General features: G+C 36.2%; 4 protein-coding genes and 1 non-coding gene across 8 annotated transcripts; 2 read left to right on the plus strand and 3 right to left on the minus strand.

Annotated features, from left to right (window-relative positions):
• Window positions 1-4,554: 4,554 nt before the first annotated feature.
• On the minus strand, window positions 4,555-9,354 carry LOC103321093 (uncharacterized). 3 transcript variants are annotated; one of them, XM_008222851.3, is made up of 10 exons: window positions 9,214-9,354; window positions 7,985-8,188; window positions 7,464-7,535; window positions 6,675-6,764; window positions 6,219-6,261; window positions 6,003-6,109; window positions 5,569-5,664; window positions 5,276-5,466; window positions 5,089-5,158; window positions 4,555-4,929 (listed from the first exon to the last, which is right to left on the minus strand). In XM_008222851.3, the coding sequence occupies exons 2-10, from the start codon at window positions 8,162-8,164 to the stop codon at window positions 4,819-4,821; spliced, it is 960 nt and encodes a 319-aa protein (XP_008221073.1). In that variant the 5' UTR covers window positions 8,165-8,188; window positions 9,214-9,354; the 3' UTR covers window positions 4,555-4,818. The 3 variants fall into 3 exon arrangements, with proteins under 3 accessions (XP_008221073.1, XP_088902652.1, XP_088902651.1); XM_089046526.1 differs by having other exon boundaries at window positions 7,985-8,261; window positions 9,214-9,260; XM_089046525.1 differs by lacking the exon at window positions 9,214-9,354 and having other exon boundaries at window positions 7,985-8,277.
• Window positions 9,355-12,795: 3,441 nt separating this feature from the next.
• Window positions 12,796-14,951, minus strand: LOC103321092 (protein-S-isoprenylcysteine O-methyltransferase A-like). Of its 2 annotated transcripts, XM_008222850.3 has the most exons (4): window positions 14,784-14,926; window positions 14,537-14,621; window positions 13,731-13,815; window positions 12,796-13,636 (listed from the first exon to the last, which is right to left on the minus strand). In XM_008222850.3, the coding sequence occupies exon 4, from the start codon at window positions 13,420-13,422 to the stop codon at window positions 12,991-12,993; it is 432 nt and encodes a 143-aa protein (XP_008221072.2). In that variant the 5' UTR covers window positions 13,423-13,636; window positions 13,731-13,815; window positions 14,537-14,621; window positions 14,784-14,926; the 3' UTR covers window positions 12,796-12,990. The 2 variants fall into 2 exon arrangements, with proteins under 2 accessions (XP_008221072.2, XP_088902654.1); XM_089046528.1 differs by having other exon boundaries at window positions 14,537-14,951.
• An 834-nt stretch (window positions 14,952-15,785) lies between these two features.
• PFD5 (prefoldin 5) lies at window positions 15,786-17,079 on the minus strand. Its single transcript, XM_008222849.3, has 2 exons — window positions 16,640-17,079; window positions 15,786-16,031 (listed from the first exon to the last, which is right to left on the minus strand). Exons 1-2 carry the CDS (start codon window positions 17,012-17,014, stop codon window positions 15,948-15,950), a joined length of 459 nt encoding a protein of 152 aa, XP_008221071.1. The 5' UTR covers window positions 17,015-17,079; the 3' UTR covers window positions 15,786-15,947.
• Window positions 17,080-17,166: 87 nt separating this feature from the next.
• Window positions 17,167-17,238, plus strand: TRNAT-UGU (transfer RNA threonine (anticodon UGU)). Its single transcript has one exon. It is a non-coding gene; the product is annotated as a tRNA-Thr (tRNA).
• A 292-nt stretch (window positions 17,239-17,530) lies between these two features.
• Window positions 17,531-19,692, plus strand: LOC103321089 (DNAJ heat shock N-terminal domain-containing protein). Its single transcript, XM_008222848.3, has 4 exons — window positions 17,531-18,123; window positions 18,215-18,471; window positions 18,585-18,774; window positions 18,904-19,692. Exons 1-4 carry the CDS (start codon window positions 17,668-17,670, stop codon window positions 19,609-19,611), a joined length of 1,611 nt encoding a protein of 536 aa, XP_008221070.2. The 5' UTR covers window positions 17,531-17,667; the 3' UTR covers window positions 19,612-19,692.
• Window positions 19,693-19,735: the final 43 nt, after the last annotated feature.

Consider the following 19,735-nt stretch of genomic DNA (forward strand, 5'->3'; position numbering starts at 1 on the left):
AAAATTGAATTTTAAATTTTTGAATTTTTTTATAGTATTAAATTTTTATTTTTATGGTATTTAAAATTTGGGGCTTTGGCACCAACCGAATTTAAACCAAAGATTTTAACGGTTCGGCGAATTGGAAGTGCATTGACAATGTTAACCCTTTCCTTTAGTACAATGCCAGTGGAATCCTAAACTGTAGATTCCGCGTATCAATTACGAAGGTTCCCTGTCTTTTTATTGGTAATTCCAATTTTGTTAATATCTCTCTCTACTCCTATCTTTTTTTTTTCCAAATCTCTCTCTACCCCTATCCTTTTTTTTTTAAGAGCCAAAGTTTAGGAAGGGAGAAGGAGAAAAACTCACACGGTATCTTAGGGGTTTGAACCTAGGACCACTTGAATCAAAGACCTGAGCCAATTCAACTAACACCTCATTGGTTACTCTTATCCAATCATTAAGATTTTAACAATTTTGAGTTTGCAATTAAAGGTTTTTATTTTTGATAAACAAAAGATTATAGAGGATTAACTTGTATTTACCTCTTAATCCCTAGCTCTAGCTAATGAGTAGAAAATAATAGTCAGTCAGATACAATATTTTGTTTTCTTTTCTCTATACATATTGGACCGTTGAATTTATGCATATAGTTTACATGCATAAATTAGTTAATTAATATGATGGTTTTGGACAAAATTGTATTATATTGTATATTACAGTGTGTTTGGATGAAATAACTAAACTTAGGATTTTGATTAAAAAAAAATCAAAATTTATAAATTAACATGAACCAATTCTCATGTTTGGATTTCAAAAAAACATAGAAATTTCGCGTGGACAAAAACATGGAATTTAGAGGTCATAAATCTCAACTTTAAATTCTATCTAAAAGTCATCATTTCTTAAATTCCAAGAGAAATTGAGTTTTTTAAAAAGATAACTTTACAAATAAAAGTTAAATTCCGTATCTTAATTTCGCCACTCAAACAAGAAACTTTATAAATTCTATAACATTAATTTCCGTCATTTATAAATTCCTTTGTACTTTTAAATTTCTTCATCAAAATGAACTATTAAATAACTAAAGTATGTGGAGTTTATACAGAAATAAAAGAAGGGAAAAGAGAAGTAAAAAGAAAGAAAAACAAAAATGGCATGGATGGGATTTGGTGAGTTGAACCTGAGGGCAATCTGGTTATTTGAATCATTAAGGGAATTATATTAAAGTGATTAGCTTCACCTTAAAATAATAAAACAAGAAAATGACATGGGGAGAGATTCAAGATCTAAATAGTAAATTAGCTCAGTTTGGATAGGGATTGGACGGCCAAGAGGCAAGAGCTGATGTTAATGTGGGAGTGAGAGCATGTGATTACGGCAGCCCAACACTCACCACGTGTAACTTTTTAGTTCCAATCCACAGAGGAAAGAGAGAGCAAAGAGCCGGCCAGCCTTAGCTGCTTTAAGGTGTAATGCACTTCTACTGTCCCCTCTTCGATCTTGACTCTCGACTCGCCACGTTCTCACCCCCTTCTTCTTTTTCGGTCGGAACCACGTATGTAACATCACTATCGCACACTCTAATTTGGCTTTCTTTTTTATTTGATAAATAGCACGAGATATCCCTATATTCGAAATGTGAAATTAATTTCAACTCAGGGTTTGGTTTGTTCTTAGCCACAAAGTACTTTCAACGGGTTTTCAACCCCGTCATTGAGCACCAAGTAACTCTCCAACTTGGAGATGGCAGTTTGCCAAACTCACCACACCTTATAATTCTAATTTCAAATTTTTAGAGACGTTTGATATAAAATAATGACACGGCACTTCAACAAAAGAAAACTGAATTTCTGACCTAATAAAATTAATCAAATGAAGGTATAAAAAAAGTACCTGAAGGATGGTTTGCCTAATAACGTGGTACTATAGATTGAATGAAGACAATCTAACAGTAGAGGGGCAATGACATACACATAAGTACGTACGTATATGGTATGTATGGGTGAAGTTTGAAGTTATCTTAATTTCCACAACCAACTCTTCCTACTCTAATGAATATTTAACAGAAAGAAAAGAGGGTCTTGTTGGTCCAACTGCGTCCTTAAAATTATGGTAATAATTAACACAAGGGTAGTAAGTATTTGGGGGTCCATATCCAGGCAGCCACATATTTGTTGTGCCTAGTTTGATCATGAGAAAATTATGGGGTTGGGAACACAACACACTATATATTATTTATTGGATATAAAATAGGTTGATGGTTCTATTCAGTTTCACCTATAAATTCATTAAAACAGTATTTTAGTATGAAATTGTATGGATGGAATGGAACAAACTTTTTAAACCTTGGTGTATCTATCTATATATATAAAGCAAAAAGCAGATAATGGTGAAACATTCAAAATACTAAAAAATGTCATAGATTAATGCAAACATTAAGAATTGAAATTATTAATTAAATGAGGATAATATGATAAATTCACACTTTTTTATATTTAAAAAATTAAAATTAAAAGAAAAATCAGAAAATGAATCATATTTTTATGGAAACACAACTACTTATTATCTTTTTTAGTTTTAAAATAAATTTTAATTTGACGAATATTCTTGTCGGGCCTATCACACATTGTTTTCCAATTTGTCTGACTTTTTGCAAAAATCATTTATAAATAAACGTTTGAATTGTTGAAAAAAAATTTGTGAGGTGTTCGTCAAAAAAAAAAAAAAACTATATATATTCATAAATATACTATAAACCACTACCACATGCGCTCTGCCGTCCAAGTGGAAGATGCATGATTGAATTTGAGGTGTAATATTGGCAACCAAGTGGAATATGCATTTTGTCAGGCAGAAGCAGCCCCATGTGTCTGAATTTTTCTGCATGTACGTATTAATTAATGTTATGACATTGTCGTCGATGATCGTATTGTCTCTGTGGTGTGGTCAAACTCTGGACCTAAATTAAATTCATTAAAGGATCATACCCCAATTGAGTTTTAGATATGATATGACGTGACAGGCAACCTACAAATCCAAATAAACAGGTTTCTTAATGGAATGAGGTGCAAGCTGTCGGAGAGAGAGAGAGACTACTAGTTATACCTTTTAATAACTTGGGCCCCATGCATCCAGACCAATCCAAGCTCAGCATATCAGCCTATTTGTATTTGGTATTTGCCCTCCTGCACTGGACCACGCAAATCAGCCACATTTTTCAATTAATAATTAATTCTTCTTGTACAATTAAATTATGGCAATGGGTGAAAATCGGGGTGGGTATGTGATTTCTATCCCCGTCTCTGTTAAGGACTTGCAATATTCATATTGGAGATTCCTCAATCTGCCCCATTACGAAAGATAAAATCAATATAAAACTACTTTGTTGAAAGAAAAAAAATATATATATATATATATTTTATCTTTAAAGTGGGTGACATGTCTGATATTATATATGTTTATTAATTATTTATTTATTGTAAAAAGAAATTTTATATGTTTATAGTTTGTTAAACCTGAAATGAAACCATCATTGATTCATACTTAATAATAATATCTTAACTATATAGATGAGTTTGATTGATTCCCACATTTGAGACAAAATCATTCTCAGCGTCTAGCACGAAATGAATAATGGTAATGGTTTGGTACAACAAACAAACTAAAACTAGCAAGTTTTGCCTCGACTGGACTGGCTTGGCCTGCCGTGCCGTGCAGTGCCATGTTGCTCCCCTACTACAATATATAAAATGGAAATGAAGCAATTATATATGTCAGTCTCTCTACACACAATTTGCGTCGGGTAAATGGGTTAGTAGCCAGCATTATTATTATTAGCTTTTAGAAAGCGAATGCATATGATTATGATATGAATGGAATGGACAGCTGCATGTGTTTGTAGCTCTCATTCGTTCATTCCCATTATAACACAAAGCTGAAGAAGAAGAGAAAAAAGAAACTAAAAAGTTTAGGGAGAGAAGAAATCTTTCAAAAGATGGGGGTGGGCACTGGGCACTGGGCACTGGGCGCTGGGCACTGGGCACTGGGCAATGGCAGACAAATAAACCCCTCTCTCTTCAATTATTAAAGCGAAGAAGAGGCTGGCTTGACTTAAAAGAAACAATGAGTGCAGTGCATCCATATGCCTTTTTATTTTCCATGACAAGAAAGTTGGAAAGGTTTTTTCCCCTTCCACGAGTCTCATTCCAGATGAATCAATCAATCAGGCAAGCAAGCACCTACGGTACCTAACTACTTACACAAGAATCAATCAAGATAGCGATTGGTAATGAACGAAAGCCACTCCCGCTCGTTCACTCCCGCTTTACTTTAAGGTGCACGTATGGTACGTAGTTACTAGTTACTACTAGGCTAGCTCAGGCCTTGGGCCATCTGGTTGGTGACATTGACAACAATCAAAGTTCGAAAATTGAAACACCGTAAGGCTAATGGGAAAGGATAGGAGGATCATTTCAAGTAACCAAAAATGAAGATGTAGCATACTAGCGTAGGAGGAGGAGGAGCTAGTGTCATTGAAATAACCATTTTTGTGACCATCACAAGTCCGAGTGCACACTGCCAAGGTTAAGTATTGCATTTCACGTAATTTGATTTGAATCTACGTTACAAAAACAAAATGAACAAATTCACCCGAATGGTTTTAACTACAAAACAGCTCAATTTTCAGCCCAGGAGGTAATGTTTGGATATAAAACTAACTACAATAAGCTAATTAAGATCGTAAAACAGTGTTTATGCATATGATGCTGCTGTCACCATCTTCATCAACACAACACGTGGCGGCAGCAGCCTTGCTACGAAAAGGCCCTTAATTTAATTCACCATCATATGATCAAATCCTCCCCCACCCTGTAGTGCAGGAAGCCGGTTCACTCCAACGTTTTGCAGCAGTTGTTGCAGCCACCTCCTTGTGGTTGGATCTTCCTGTATTTATGCATCATGCATACCATAATCAAAATCAAATCAAAATGGACTCCCACAGGGCAATCAAACATCCAGTTTAATCTATCTGTCAAATAACTAGACCCTGCAATATCAGCATCTTAAAAGGAAACAAAAAGAATCAATAACAGAGATACTTACACAAAGGAAATTATTAAAGGTAGCCTCTCTTAACGTATCTGGAAGGCAATTTCTTAAAGCATCACAAGCCCTGCAAAACAAAACAACAAAGAACAAACTTATATTATTATAGCCCTAATGGAAAATGTATCCAACAAAAGAGAAAAAAGCCAAAGCTATGAAGAAGAGTTGGGTTTTAGAACCAAACCTTGGATTATCTGACAAGCGAAGATAACATCGAATGATATGTTTCAAAAGGCGTGATGAGGGTTGCTCAGCAAGTGCTGTAACCATGCTCCCTAAAACCCGACCTACTGCAAAAAACCGCTCTGCTGTAGTACAAATATAGTCCAAGCCCATATCATCCAACAAAATCTTTTGAACTATAAATGTGGCAACCTGCCGTAACAAGAACATTAGTCAGACAAGTAAGAACTAGCCACATCCACACAAAATGCTACTCTTTAGGAATATACTTCAAAAATAATCAGGAAACTCAACTGTTTTTGACAGTTCACTGCCCATTTCCATAGTGCGAAGGCACAGTGGAATTATTTCTGTTGACAGAAGGAAACTAATAACTTCTGTATCATCAACCTGGAAGAAGAAAGAAAGAAAACGAAAAGGCAATATATAAAAATCATGGAGTCATAAGAGATCTATAAAAATTGAAGTTAAAAGGTGTAAAACGGTATATCATTATCCATTTCTTGTATCTCTGCATGCCTCTACACAAGAGGAGGGATGGAGAATGTGACAGGGATTCAGTGTCTTAATTAAACATTCATCATAGAACTCATGGTTATAAAAGCAACTGTTCTATTTGATTTCAAATGACTTAGGCAGCCTGCATGCAAAATCATTTACCACAACAGTGTGAAAGTGTTCCCCCCAATGAAGGAAATGGTGAAGATAATTTGTCCGAAAAGAAGTACCTTCACTAGGGCACCAATGACTCCTAAACTAGTAAGCCTTAAGTACTCAAACGGTCTTGACCTGCTCGTTGTATTGAGAAAAGGATACAGATATAAAGGTATATGAGCTGCAACGGAGAAAAATTCAGAGGAAGAATAATTTAGAGTTGAATAAATTAATGCAAGTATAAGAAACATGTAACTTTACATGCCATAAAAGACAAAAGGCCAAATTACCATTGAGGAACAACATCCTTGTATCTGGGTGGGAAGCTACACACTGCCAGAAAATTTGAAACATAACAGAACATTGTTAGCGTTAAAGTGGGAAGAATGCATGACACTAACTGAGAAAAACAAATTTGATCTTTGAAGTCTAAGAAATGACCATGGTGAGGAAAATAAAACTAGTAGCATAATCATTGTAACTAAATTTCAAAAGATTGGATTAGAAAGACTGTTGTCTGATTTTAATTGACATGAATATGGACCTTCTAAATAGCATTCATTTTCTCAAACTTAAAAGTCAGCAACTAAGTTAATTAAAAAATAAGAAAGGATCATAACCCTGTGTTTAACACAAGGAGTTGGAAATGTGCTTCTCATTTGGATGAATGACTAAATCTTAGGTATATAGCTAATAACATAACATTAAAAATGAAACTTGAAACTTGAAACAGGAAAGCACGTGACCTGAAGAAGAGCAAGAGCATTGCATACTCGATTGGATTGTACTGCAGTCAGATTTGGTGGTGATAGAACAGGGTAAATTGAAACTATCTCCTGCAAGTAGAAATGAAACCAACATCAGGGAATAACCCCAATAAGCATCCATCAACAAGAATAAAAGCTACCAAAGAATCTTGCCTGTGGTAATATAGGCAGAAGATGTGAACATCATATGACAAAAATACACAAAAATATGTGCAGAGACAACAAATTGACAGAAAAATCCAGTTTTTCATTAACCATCCATCTAGACAAATAATTTCAAATACATCTTAACCCTCTAAAACTACAAAAGCTACCCAAGTGGCAGCATAGATTGATTCTCTAAGCTATTTCCAGATCCTTGTGTTCATTATTATTTTTAGCAAAATATTCCTCCCGTTGAACTATTGCATCCATAACTTTTTCAGAAAATAATATAATAATAAAAATATGTGAACTTTCAACATTCAACATTTGTGATCAAGTGGGTAAACACAAACCAAGTAGGTTTACCTAAAAAATAGAGAGTCAGCAATGAGTAATAAACTTCTAAAGGAACCTCCTTTAACCAACTTTGTTAAAAAGCTGATATGGATATATATGACAGGCATACATGAGAGGCAAAATATGATGGGACTAAACTAAGCTGCCAACTTAAGTAGGATGCCTGTAACAGTGCAGCAATAGTTCCAAAAGAATTCCACAACAAAGGAGCCAAATCTAGAAACAATTATCTCTTCTAAATATAAAAACGCGAGAAATGCAAGTTACCTGTATGAGTGCAGCAATAGTACCAAAAGAATTCCACACGAAAGGAGCCAAATCTTGAAATAACTCCTTGTTCTAAAAAATGAAACCAAAGGCACACAGAGTTTATATCGCAGCATACTAATGTTGTAATATAAATTGCATAGCCACCTAAAGGAAAAAACATGGGCATACATATTTTAGGGTTATCAACTAAGACATTGAACCCATAAGAATAATAAACTTAAATATCTGCTGAAAACAAAAAGCAAGCAAGCTTCCCTGTGATCATAAACATATAACGTATATTTTTTGAAAAGGCTACAATTTTGAATGAAAACTTAGCATGATGCAACTACCAAGCTTCTGAATCAGTTTCTCGCTACAGGAAACAAAGGCACTTTCCTTTTGTTAGTTATAAGATTAGGCAGGCAAATAAAGCAATAACATTTAAAATAGTCAAGAACATCCAAAACTACTACGCCTCAGACTTGGTCCTTCATGATTGATATAGGAAGTGACAGAATTAAAACTTGCAAAGTTACCTTAGAAAGTTCAAGAAGCGCATTTTCTCGAAGATCAGGATTACTTAGGTCCAGCACCAAGTGCTCTGCTGATGCCATTTTACGATCCTTGTTTGCTTGAGCTCCAGCAATGCTTGGTACTGAAGCACTTGGACCTCCGAATGATACATTCATCGCAAGCGACTGAGGCCGGTTTGCCATTAATGCAAAGACCCTAACTTATCACTACTCACGTATCAAGACAGATTTTAATATAACTTGGGGTTAGTCAAACTGCACCTTGAAGTACTTAATTCAACTGAACAATTAAAAGAGAGAGTAAGTACATAAATAATAGGTCGAAAGAGGGAACCCATTCGCAAAGAGAGAGTATGAGAAAGTCAGATGGCTACCATATATTTTAAATTAACATTACTTTCACAGTTCCTATTACCAAAATAACGACTGTGTATGAATTACCATTATAAGTACATAGAGTGTTACCAAACAAAGGTGACAAAATTGTAACGTTTGGCAATCCACAAAACAAAACCTGCTGCAAATTGAGTAATTTATGCAAAAAAATTTCTCTTTCTGTAAGGTTTTAAAAATAAGAAAACAATTTCTTTGTTCAATATTTCAGCATTAAGGAAAAAAGAAAACAAAACATTCCTGCAAAAATAAAAATTATGAATTTTCTTTATCTCTCTCTCTCTCTCTCTCTCTCTCTCTCTCATACACACGCATGGAGAGAGAAAACGTTGCATGTTCTTTCCAGTAGATGTTTAACCAAGTGAATATCAACCCAAACCAATTCAAGGTCGAGTTGAATTGTAATCGAGAATTGGTTCAGAACCTGGGTTTGTGAATCACCCATAATCGCTCAGTACCAGAAAAGGATTTTCCCTTACTAATAGTGATTGTGCATTTGAAATGAGGGGAAAAAAGAGCATGGATGTGAAAAACCATCAAGAAGACTTAACTGCTGCAGAATTGTATAAAATGAAGAGACAATTAGGTCACCCGATTAAAATTTAGGGCCAAACAACAGAATCACCAAGCATAAAAGCATTTAAAGATTTGTTAACTAGTTTGAACATGGGAAAATTCATAAGAAAAATGCAACTGAACATTCAAAATAGATTGATGAAACCCATCAACCTTTTCAAACAACTAAAAACATAGATTTACTGTTGGAATCAAAACATCAAACATCACACATAAAATAAAAAACTTGAACGGAGGAGACGATGTGGTTGCCGGTTCCTCACCTAAAGAAAGAAGCCTTTGGCGGACAACGGATACGTTTGGTGATCTCATCTCTCTCTCCTTTCCTCTGTGTCGCGTTTTGTTTCTCTGGGTTTGGGTTTTGCTTACGTTACGTGCCTGGGTTGGGTTGGCCCACACTTAATTCTTCGTGGCGCGGCTTTAAGAAGCCTCTAACTCCAGTGCGGGTCCTTTCAGTTTTTAACGGGCCTTTAGTCATACTGGCATCGGCCCTAATGCTAATTTAAGGGGAAATGAAAACCTAACCGAGAGGTATAGCCGTCCGGCTATACTATTTTTTTTATGAAAAAAAGGGGATCCCAAACCATTAGGCGCCATGTGTCAAAAAAAATTTTATTTTTTAAAAAAAATTTAAAACACTGTCTATAGCCGTGCGGCTATACTAAAAAAAGGACCCTCCATTCATTAGGCGCCACATGTCAAAAACAAGTACAGCTGCCATGCTATACTATTTAAATACATTATATTTATAAAATATGTGTATAAAACATTAGAAATATGTACATATATGTACACAACAAATATTGTACGTTTGAATTTTAAAATATGTGAGACATGTATAGAACATGAATGTATTATTGAAAAATACGTACATACACACACACACATATATATATATATTTATAAATATATAATAAACTATAGCCGCTCATCTATACTATTTATTAAAGACAATTTAAAAAAAAATAGTAAAGACGGCCGACTATAATATTTTTTTATAAAAGAAATTAGAAAAAAATTTAGTCTAGCCAAACATCTATACTATTTACTATATAAAAATAAAAAAAAAACAGAGCAGACAGCACCTAGGCGCCCACGTATAAAATAGTAGAGCGGTGCGGCTATATAGTTTGCAACAAAATTAAAAAAACTGAGTATAACCATTCGTGTATATATCTATATATACAGAGGACCCGCCAACAATTAAGCGCCATATGTCAAAAACAAGTCTTTTTTTTTTTAAATATTAAAAACACAGAATATAGCCGATCAGCTGTACTCTTTTTAATTTAAAAAGAGGACCCTCTATTGATTAGGCGCCACATGTCAAAAATAAGTATTGCCGATCGGCTATACTATTTTTTAAAAACAAATTGTAATATAGCCGAACAGATATACTATTTAAAAAATATGTGTATAAAATATTAGAAATACGTACATACATGTACAAGACAAATATTGTATGTTTGCTTTCTAAAAAAACTTGAGACATGTATAGAGCATGAATGTATAATTGAAAAATATGCAAGTACATATATATATATATATAATATGATAGACTATAGTTGCTCGTCTATATTATTTATTAAAGATAATTAAAAAAAGGATAACGCCGCCCAGCTTTACAATTTTTAAAAAGTTAGGGACAAATCACGTATAGCCGCACGGCTATACTACTGGAAAAAACAGTCAGCCGCAGATAGTACAGCCGTTCGGCTATACTGTTTTAAAAAAATAAAATACTATTTTTTATATAAAAAAAAAGGGACCCCTGACGATTAGGCGCCATGTGTAAAAAAACAAGTCTATTTAAAAATAAAAAATAAAAACAGAGTATAGCTGCGCAGCCGTACTATTTTTTAAAAAATGACATCGATTCGGCGCCGCGTGTCAAAAACTATACTATTTTTTAACAAAATTTGTAGTATAGCCGCACGGCCATACTATTTAAATGCGTTATATTTTAAAAATGTGTATATAAAACATTAGAAATACATAACAATACGAATATTGTACTTTTTTTAAAAAAAACGTGAGACGTATATAGAACACGAATACATTATTGAAAAATAAGTATGTACATATGTACGTATATATATGTATAAAATAGAGTGTAGCCGTTCGGCTATACTATTTATTAAAGAAAATTAAAAAAGAGTGCTGCTAAACAAACTCCAAAATTAACTAAGTACACCCTACTACCAAAATATTTATTGAATTACTAGTTTATTCTAATATAAAATGACCCAAATATATATATTGAATTGTGAAACAAATAAAATTTTAATAAGTACACCATACTCACCATATTCAACCCTAATCAAACAAAACTTTTCAATAATTTCTAGTCAATTGAAAAGATTTTCCAGTCAATTTTCCAGTCCTTGTAATGCCCAAAGTCAGAGCATCAAGAAGCAAGGATGTTGAATGACAATCAGCAGAACTTGAGCTAAATAGTACTCCAAAAGCCTATGATGGGGAGAAAATTAATTTAGACAGTTTTTCTTTCAGTTGAGAAGTTCAAAAAATCTTCATCAAATGAAGTACGTTCAAGCGATCTAAGAGTTCATCTTATTTAGGAGAAAGGCAACACTAAATCTGCAGAGGAAAAGAATCCGTGCAACTTTCTGTTTCATAAAAAGAAAGATAGAGCTAGCTCTAACTCTTCTCTAGGTAAACGCAAGAAAAATAATGTAGAGGATGTTGAATCCAACCCACAATCTGAAGGGAAGACAATTGATAAATTTGGTCGTAGTACCCTTCTGGAAAGTTTGTGGATAACTTGATTTACTCCAAAAACACCTGCTCCATCATTAATCTTAAATCATTACATACAGAGTGCTGATGGAGTTCTTTTTCTTAAAGTATTTTATTTTTATAAATAAATATTTTTAATTATTTCATTTGTAAATATGTATTATTAGTTTTAAAATGTATTTAAATAGGGTGTACTAACTAGGGGTATTTTTGATAGTTAAATAGAATGTATTTAGTTAATTTTATATTTTGATTTAAATATTATGGTCTACTTAGATCATAGGGTGTACTTAGTTAATTTAGTAAAAAATCGAATATCACCGCACGGCTATACTATTTACCAAAAAAGAAAAAGAGCATCACACAGTGTAGGCGCCCACGTGTAAAAGAGTATTAAATTTTGTTAAAAAACTAAGTATAACCGGTCGGCTATACTATTTTTAATATATATGAAAAGAGGACACACCAACGATTAGGCGCCATGTGTCAAAAACAAGTATATTTTATTTAAAAACAAAAAACACCTCGTATAGTCGTTCGGCGGTACTATTTTTTAATTCAAAAAGATGGACGCTCTATCGATTCATCGCCATGTGTCAAAAATAAGTATAGCCACCGGCTATACTATATTTTTTAACAAATTCGTAGTATGGCCGCCCGGCTATACGATTTAAAGAGATTATATTTAAGAAAATTGAGTATAGCCGCTCGGCTATAGTGTTTATTTTAAAAAACCAGAGTAGCTACACAGGGTCAATGTGCCACGTGTAAAAACTGTATAGCCACTCGGCTATACTATGTTGCTGGGTATAGCCGCGGTTATACTATTTATTATAAAAAAGTGGACCGTCCGTCGAGTGAGCGCCACGTGTTAAATTAAGTATCGCCGTGCGGCTATACTATTTTTAAAAACAAATAAAAACACCGATTATAGTCGGCCGCCTGTACCATTTATATAGCCGCGCGGCTATACTATAGGCTTATAATCTATTTGTCAACCTTCGCATGATGATGGTTGTGCTTCAAACAGTAATCTTATGTGGTGGAAACCAAACACCAACAACGCATTGTCTGCGTGTGTAAACATATAGATTAAAAATGTTAAGTTTTCATGTGAATTTAAGTCTCATGGACAAGTCTTACAAAACATTGGCTGATACATTCTCAGTCTCACCTGCAACCCATTTATCAGCTAAAGAAGACACCACTATTCTACGATCTAGCAGAAGCAAGATGAGCGAGGCAACAGGAATTCAACCCTTCCCACAGAATCCCTCGGATCTTCACTTTATAAAAGGCACCCCGGCAGGAACTTGTCTGGCATATTCCTCGTACTGCAACCCAAAAAACTGCCTCAAGAAATACTCTTCATACGGTATTCTTTGGGAAAAGAAGCGCCAAACTACAAGTGTAAATGCAATTGTTGATATGGGATTACAAAGCATTATCTGTGTGCCCACTGACCATATGAAGAAACCACAGTAACCAGGATGCCGAACAACTCTATAAATTCCATTTGTAATCAATTGGTGATGCTCTGAGTGATGAACCCTGATGAGATGTGTGAAGGACCGACCAGCTGTAATTATTGCCATCTTCCGAATGATTTCCCCTATTATAAGCATTCCAAGGCCCCAGTTGCTGACCCACCAGTGTTCCTTCATACCAGGGAACAAAATATATTCAATTAAGTACTCCAGCAAGGAAAAAATCATTGCAACCAGATAATTTTGCTGATCAGAAGAGATTTCAGAGTGACATTTGATTTCCCGTGAATGCCAACTGCTAAAATGTATTCAGAACCGTGAAAAAAGATTATTGCCGCAAACATCTGTGACAGCTGTCTGCAGGCTGTGTAACTGAAGTCTACTGCCATGCTTGTTACAAAAGAGCGGATTGATCTTTGGCTCTGGTGTACTGTAATGAGACCTAAGAGGAATAACTGCCTCAATGAAATTCTGCCAATCTTTGTCTGGAAGCTGTAGTGAAGAAATAAAGAAAGTTTTTGGGTTTTACTTCAGACCTGGAAAAGTTAAACCACTATGTGATATTGAAGCCCAAAATTGTCTCTCAGCATCACCCCAAACATGCTTCAAGAATGACATATTCTGCACAGAAGAAGATTAAAACGGTTAGGAAAAGTTCAGAGACTTCATGAAATTACCAGGATGCTAAAGATCTTATAGAAGCTCTTTCATGGTATCAACTACCAAATCATACATGCATATTTTGAACAAAACAAGAAATGCAAGAAATATGTAAAGGAGCCAAGGAACTGCTCAACATTGGGTTTTTGTCCCATGTAAGTCCTAAAAGCCCTAACCCTATTAAACCAAGAATTGCTTCAATCCCTTCCTTCCAATAATTGAGTAGCATTTTTTTTACATATTTAGTAGTCTTCTAAACACTTGTACGTAGAGTGTAGACAACAACCAATACTGTATGCATCAAAATGATTTATGATCTAACATTTGAAGTTGCAACCACCTTCAATAAATCTGATAAGGGAATAAAATTTAGCCTTTAAGTTGAATGAAGCATTTTTTTCGTCATTTTATTTTCAATTTCAGAATAACAAGAAAACCTAATGCAGTTTTTCAAATTTCTCTTCTTTTTCTATATTATCAAGCAACCAACCAGAAAACCTTTTTCTTTTCAATTACAAATGCATCAAATCTGAAAAATCACCTCCCCTCAGCGAAATACAAAAAAGTCATACAGTGGATCAATCAAATTTCAAAATTCCAATTGTTTGATTTCCTCAGCAACCAAACAGGGGATTATTGTCAATTACCAAAAAGAAAAAGATCATCTTTGAACAAAGATTACCTGATGTCGATTGATTGAAATTATTCTTTTTGCATTCTGAATTACCCTGGTGTTGTTTAGCTCCAGCCTCCGTCAAGTGGGTGAGCTTTCGAATCCCAGCAACAAGTATAATTAAACAAAAAATCAAGTAAGAAGCTCCATACAGGGATTTATGGAGGCAATAACAGCTCAGTTTCTTTTTGCAAAGAAGGATCTAAGAGTGGCATGTATGAGAGGATTCAAGTAATTGACTGGAGTTTGTTCTTACCAGCGGAAGGGGGAATTTTCGCTTCTTTGTTTTTGGCGTTCGACGGCAGGTAGAGATGAACGAAAAGCAGAGCGATGGCCGGAGCGGGAGATCTGGCAGGAAGGCAGAGGGCTGGCAGTTGGGTGGTGAGTCTGGTGACGACGGCAGAGGTTGAGAAAATAGGAAGACAAGAGGAATGAGAGAACAGGAGTGATCGTGTAACCTGAGGGACAAGCGTCGTCATTAAAGAAAATAAACTAGGGCACTTTTGGCATTAAAAGAATTCATTAAACCTTCCACGTGCTTTCACTTGAAAGCAGGTCCTCACCAGCTCCTCAATGTCAGTATCGTGGTCAGGGACCAATGTTAAGCAGATACTTAAATTAGACACTGAAGCTACAATTTGGGGGGTTAAATTTACTAAATTGAATAAGTAACTCGGTAATTGTAGACTGAACTTATTAAATTAGGCACTGAAGCGACAATTTAATCCCAACATCGTGACTCATTGGGGCCTTGAACTCAACTTATTAAATTAGACATTGAAGCAACAATTTAATCCCAACATCGTGACTCTTTGGGGCCTTGAACTCAACTCAATAAATTAGACACTGAAGCGACAATTTAATCCCGACATCGTGACTCGTTGGGGCCTTGAACTCAACTCAATAAATTAGACACTGAAGCGACAATTTAATCCCAACATCGTGACTCGTTGGGGCCTTCCCAACAAAAAGTATTCGTATACGCATCATAGGGAGGGTACAGCCTACAGGTATGAAAGCTGGTCTTCTGAACAAGTTCAAGGCTTGGAATGTAGTAATCTTTCGACTCAAGAGAAGAAGAAGATGAAAGCAGTTTCTATTCTTTCAAGTTAAAACTCAATAGCTGAAACTAGTATAGTTTTGTAAAGAAGCAAGTTTCAAGTAGTTCCACACCACAACACCACAGCATTAGTGCTGCTCGATTCAAAAGGACCATTTTTTTTTTTTTAAATAATGCAATTTGAGATTGGGAAATCACTTCTACTGCAAAAATATATAATTGAAAAAAAAAAGAGGAACAAAACATCACTTGTTTGTCTGTCCACCAAACCAAAGCCAGTACACTAGAACACCATCTCTGAATGCAACATCATAACTTAACAAACAAACATGACAAAAATCATCAGCTACCCCCCTCCTACTATGTTGCAGGAGCCAACTGCTTCAACTTGGCTTGCAAAACTGCCCCAGCTTCATCCGAGATGCTCTTCTTTTTAGAAGCAACCTGCACGTTAAATTGAACTCATGTTTTCTTAAATGGAAATGGAAATGGAAGTCAACAGCAAAACAAAAGGAATCAAGCCAAACAAATTGGAACGTGAAAAGAAAATTCCCAACCAGAATAAGTGCGTTCCTTATGAATAAGAAAGAGATGAACAGCTAAATTATATATCAGATCAGAGCCCTCATTCGGGGGGTCATTCTTCAATCCCCAAAAGCAAACATTTTTAGGTTTTTCCTTTGCTATCAAATTAAACACAAGCGAAATGAAATATACACAATCAAATCCCCCAAACAATTTTAACGCATTTGCTCACTGCACAATTTGTAAAAAGACAAATCCCCAAACCTAGCAGCAGTGACCAAAGTTTAGGCTTTTTATCGCAAAGAAATGGAGTCAGGTACCAGTTATATAATTTTAGAATCGAAGTAGAACAAGTTCTTCACCAAAGTCTCGGCTTTTTGGGAAAAATGTCATGGTTAGGTTCAGAAATCAAACCACAAAATAAATTAATGGAATTAAAATCAAGGGAGTTTTACTCAAAATTGAAATATAAATTTGGAAGAAATTGCAAGTTAGAAACTGATAAAAACGAAAACTTGAGAGCGTACCTCGACAAGCTGGTCAAAATTAGATTTGAGCAAGCTGATCTTACGTTCGCAGTAATCTTTGGCCTGAGGCATGGTTTTCTCGATGAAGTAACCGGTGCCGACGTCGACGAGGACTTGGTGGGCGTCGTGGAGGGTGCCGGGGACATAAAGGGACGCCGTAAGAGGGACGAGCATCTTCTTGCCCTGAGGGCGGAGGGAGAGGTCGTGGAGAGCGGAGGAGGCGATCTCGAGGCGAGTGGTGGCTGCACGGATGTTGTTGAGGGAGTCCTGAAGAAGATTGACTTCCAAATCAGTTTGTTCCTTGACTGCCTTCAACTGCTCCGGGCTCAGCTTCTCCATCTCCGCTCTCACGTTCACGCTCACCGTCTTCTCCATCTCTCTCTCTGTATTTACTACTCTTTCTATTCCAACACTGTCTGTCTCTAGAGTCTACCCGACTGCCTGCGTCTCCGTTGGGTATAAAAAGGATCCCTTTTTTTTTGAACTAACTGTATAAGAAAGTAATTAAATAATACTGGCATCAAGGAGCCCCTATAGCTCAGTGGTAGAGCGTCAGTCTTGTAAACTGAAGGTCTGTAGTTCGATCCTGCATGGGGGCAACCGATTTTATTTTATTTTTTCCTAATTTGTTGGTCTCATTTATTTTGGTACCTCTAGTCTTCATTTGGTTTTTTACAATTTTTTTAAAATAAATCGCTGAAGTTCCGTAGATCAAGGAGATTAAGCGAAAGCGATAGGAGAACTGAAGAAAGAAAATATCTCATATTATTTGTCCTGGCTCTCTCTTTCTCTACCAAAATATCTTGATCATGGACTTGGAGGAGGCTCTCGTCCCTCCCCAATCGTCCTTTAATTTTTTTAAAAAAGAAATTATTTATATAGAATGAATGTAGAACAAGTAGTAGCTAGTGTCCATGCTGTAAAATCCTCCACCTCTTATTTCTCTGTCCGTGTTTTGAAGTGTTAGATCGTCTTATCTACAAAGTAGAAAGAAAGAAAGAATTGGTGAATACTTAACATCAGAAGAAATGGCTGCAGCAGCAGGAGCATGCCTTCCTCTTGTTCCTCTGTTTTATACTAGTGGTTGCCGTTCAAATGCGGTAACCAGATGCAGCAGCAGCAGCAGCTCCCCAATTAGATCAATCACAACCATTTCAAATGTTATAACAAAAGTGTTTCATAATTATGATTACTGTTACAAGGCTAGCAGCAGCATGATTGGATCATGCAGGAGGAGGAGGGTTGCTTGTTATTCTGCTGGTAGTGGTACTAGTAGTGGTGGTGGTATCACAGAGTTTGATCTGTATGAGCTGATGGGGATCGATAGCAGTTGCGATCCATCTGAGATCAAAAGAGCGTACCGGACGCTGCAGAAGCGGTGCCACCCGGATATCGCAGGGCCAGCAGGGCATGACATGGCTATCATCCTCAATGAAGCATATGCTCTTCTCTCTGATCCTAATTCACGTTCAGCTTATGATAAGGTATATAAGCTATTAATTAATTTATTGATTAGTTCCCTTTAATTTTATAAGAAGAAGAGCATGGATATGTACATCTATATGGGTGGTGCAGGAGCAAGCGAAAATTGCAGAGCTTCGAGGGTACTCAGGGAAACCAATATACTCAGTTTGGTTTGGTTCAGAAAGCGAAGAAAGAGCTGTTTTTGTGGATGAAGTCAAGTGCATTGGGTGCTTGAAATGCGCCTTATGCGCTGAAAATACTTTCGCAATCGAATCAGTGTATGGAAGAGCCAGGGTTGTTGGACAGTGGGCTGATCCTGAATCCAAAATCCAAGAGGCCATTCAGGCTTGTCCTGTTGATTGCATCTCGTCAGTGTCTTTACTTATTTAGTATCTCTCTCTCTCTCTCTCTCTAAAACACATATGTGGATACATTTTGCTTGCTTCAATCAAGTTGCTGACAGCAGCATATATATTAATAGGATTGTGGAGCGATCAAACCTAGCAGCTCTGGAATTTCTAATGTCCAAGCAGCCTCGAGGCAGTGTAAGAATAGGCATGGGGAACACAGCAGGTGCCCGTGTCTCCAACATTTTTGTTGATCTCAAAAAATTCCAGACCAGATTCCAGGATGCAGCAAAACAAAAAGCTTCCTCTACACAGACTTCCAGTGTTAGTTGCTAACTTTCCATTCCATTCAGTTCTGTCTATCTAATTCTAATGTATGAATGAGTAGCAATTATTTAGTACGTGTACTGTGTACATGTACATGTGCATGCTATGGTTTCATTCAACTTTCAGGAGACGGACCTTCAAAGAGAAGCAAGACTGTCAGCAATTCAAGCCATCAGATCAATCTCCAACTGGTTGTACTGGAAAACCCCCTATTCAACCTCAGCTCATCATCAGTCCACATCTCTCCAAAACTTTACCCAATCATCCATTGGCCCTACATATTCATCCCATTCCAACCACAGGGATATCAGCAACCTCCTCCGAGAGGCAGCGGCTGCTAGGAAACAGGGCAGATATCAGCGGCGCACAAGACCCATCCGGCCATTAAACCCAACATCATCCAAAGAGGAGGACGGTGACTATTGGAAACCATTAACCAATGCTCTTCCTCATGCAGCAGCAGCAACAGCCTCCTCATCAACTCAGAACAACCCCTCCAACTCATCACAGCCTTCACCTGCTCATAAACGACGGAATGTCGACAAAGATCATAGATCAGTACAGAGGAAACCCAAGCCCAACCCCATTAAATGGTTGGCTCCAATGGCACCAGCAATATTGATGGCTGCCGTTGTTGGTCAATCACAGTCACAAGGAGACGGGCGAGCTGTAGGTAATGGTGGTGGTGGATTAACGGAACATATATATGGCTCTTTCGCATTGGAGATAGTCAACAGTTCTTGGTTACAGATCATATTGGCGGCCATCACTTGGTACATCATTGGCATGGTCATTGTGGGACTTGTAGATGCCATTAAAAGTAGGCAAACTTAGGACACACATTTCATAATTATACTAAATATATACATATAATATAATAATGAAAATCTAAAGCACCATTGGCATTTTTTACTATCTCCCTTGTTACTACAACTAGCTTTATTATCCTTCCACAATC

The sequence above is a fragment of the Prunus mume genome, linkage group LG2, assembly GCF_029339155.1.
Source record: "Prunus mume cultivar Tortuosa linkage group LG2, ASM2933915v1, whole genome shotgun sequence".
In the NCBI taxonomy this organism is placed as follows: Eukaryota; Viridiplantae; Streptophyta; class Magnoliopsida; order Rosales; family Rosaceae; genus Prunus; species Prunus mume.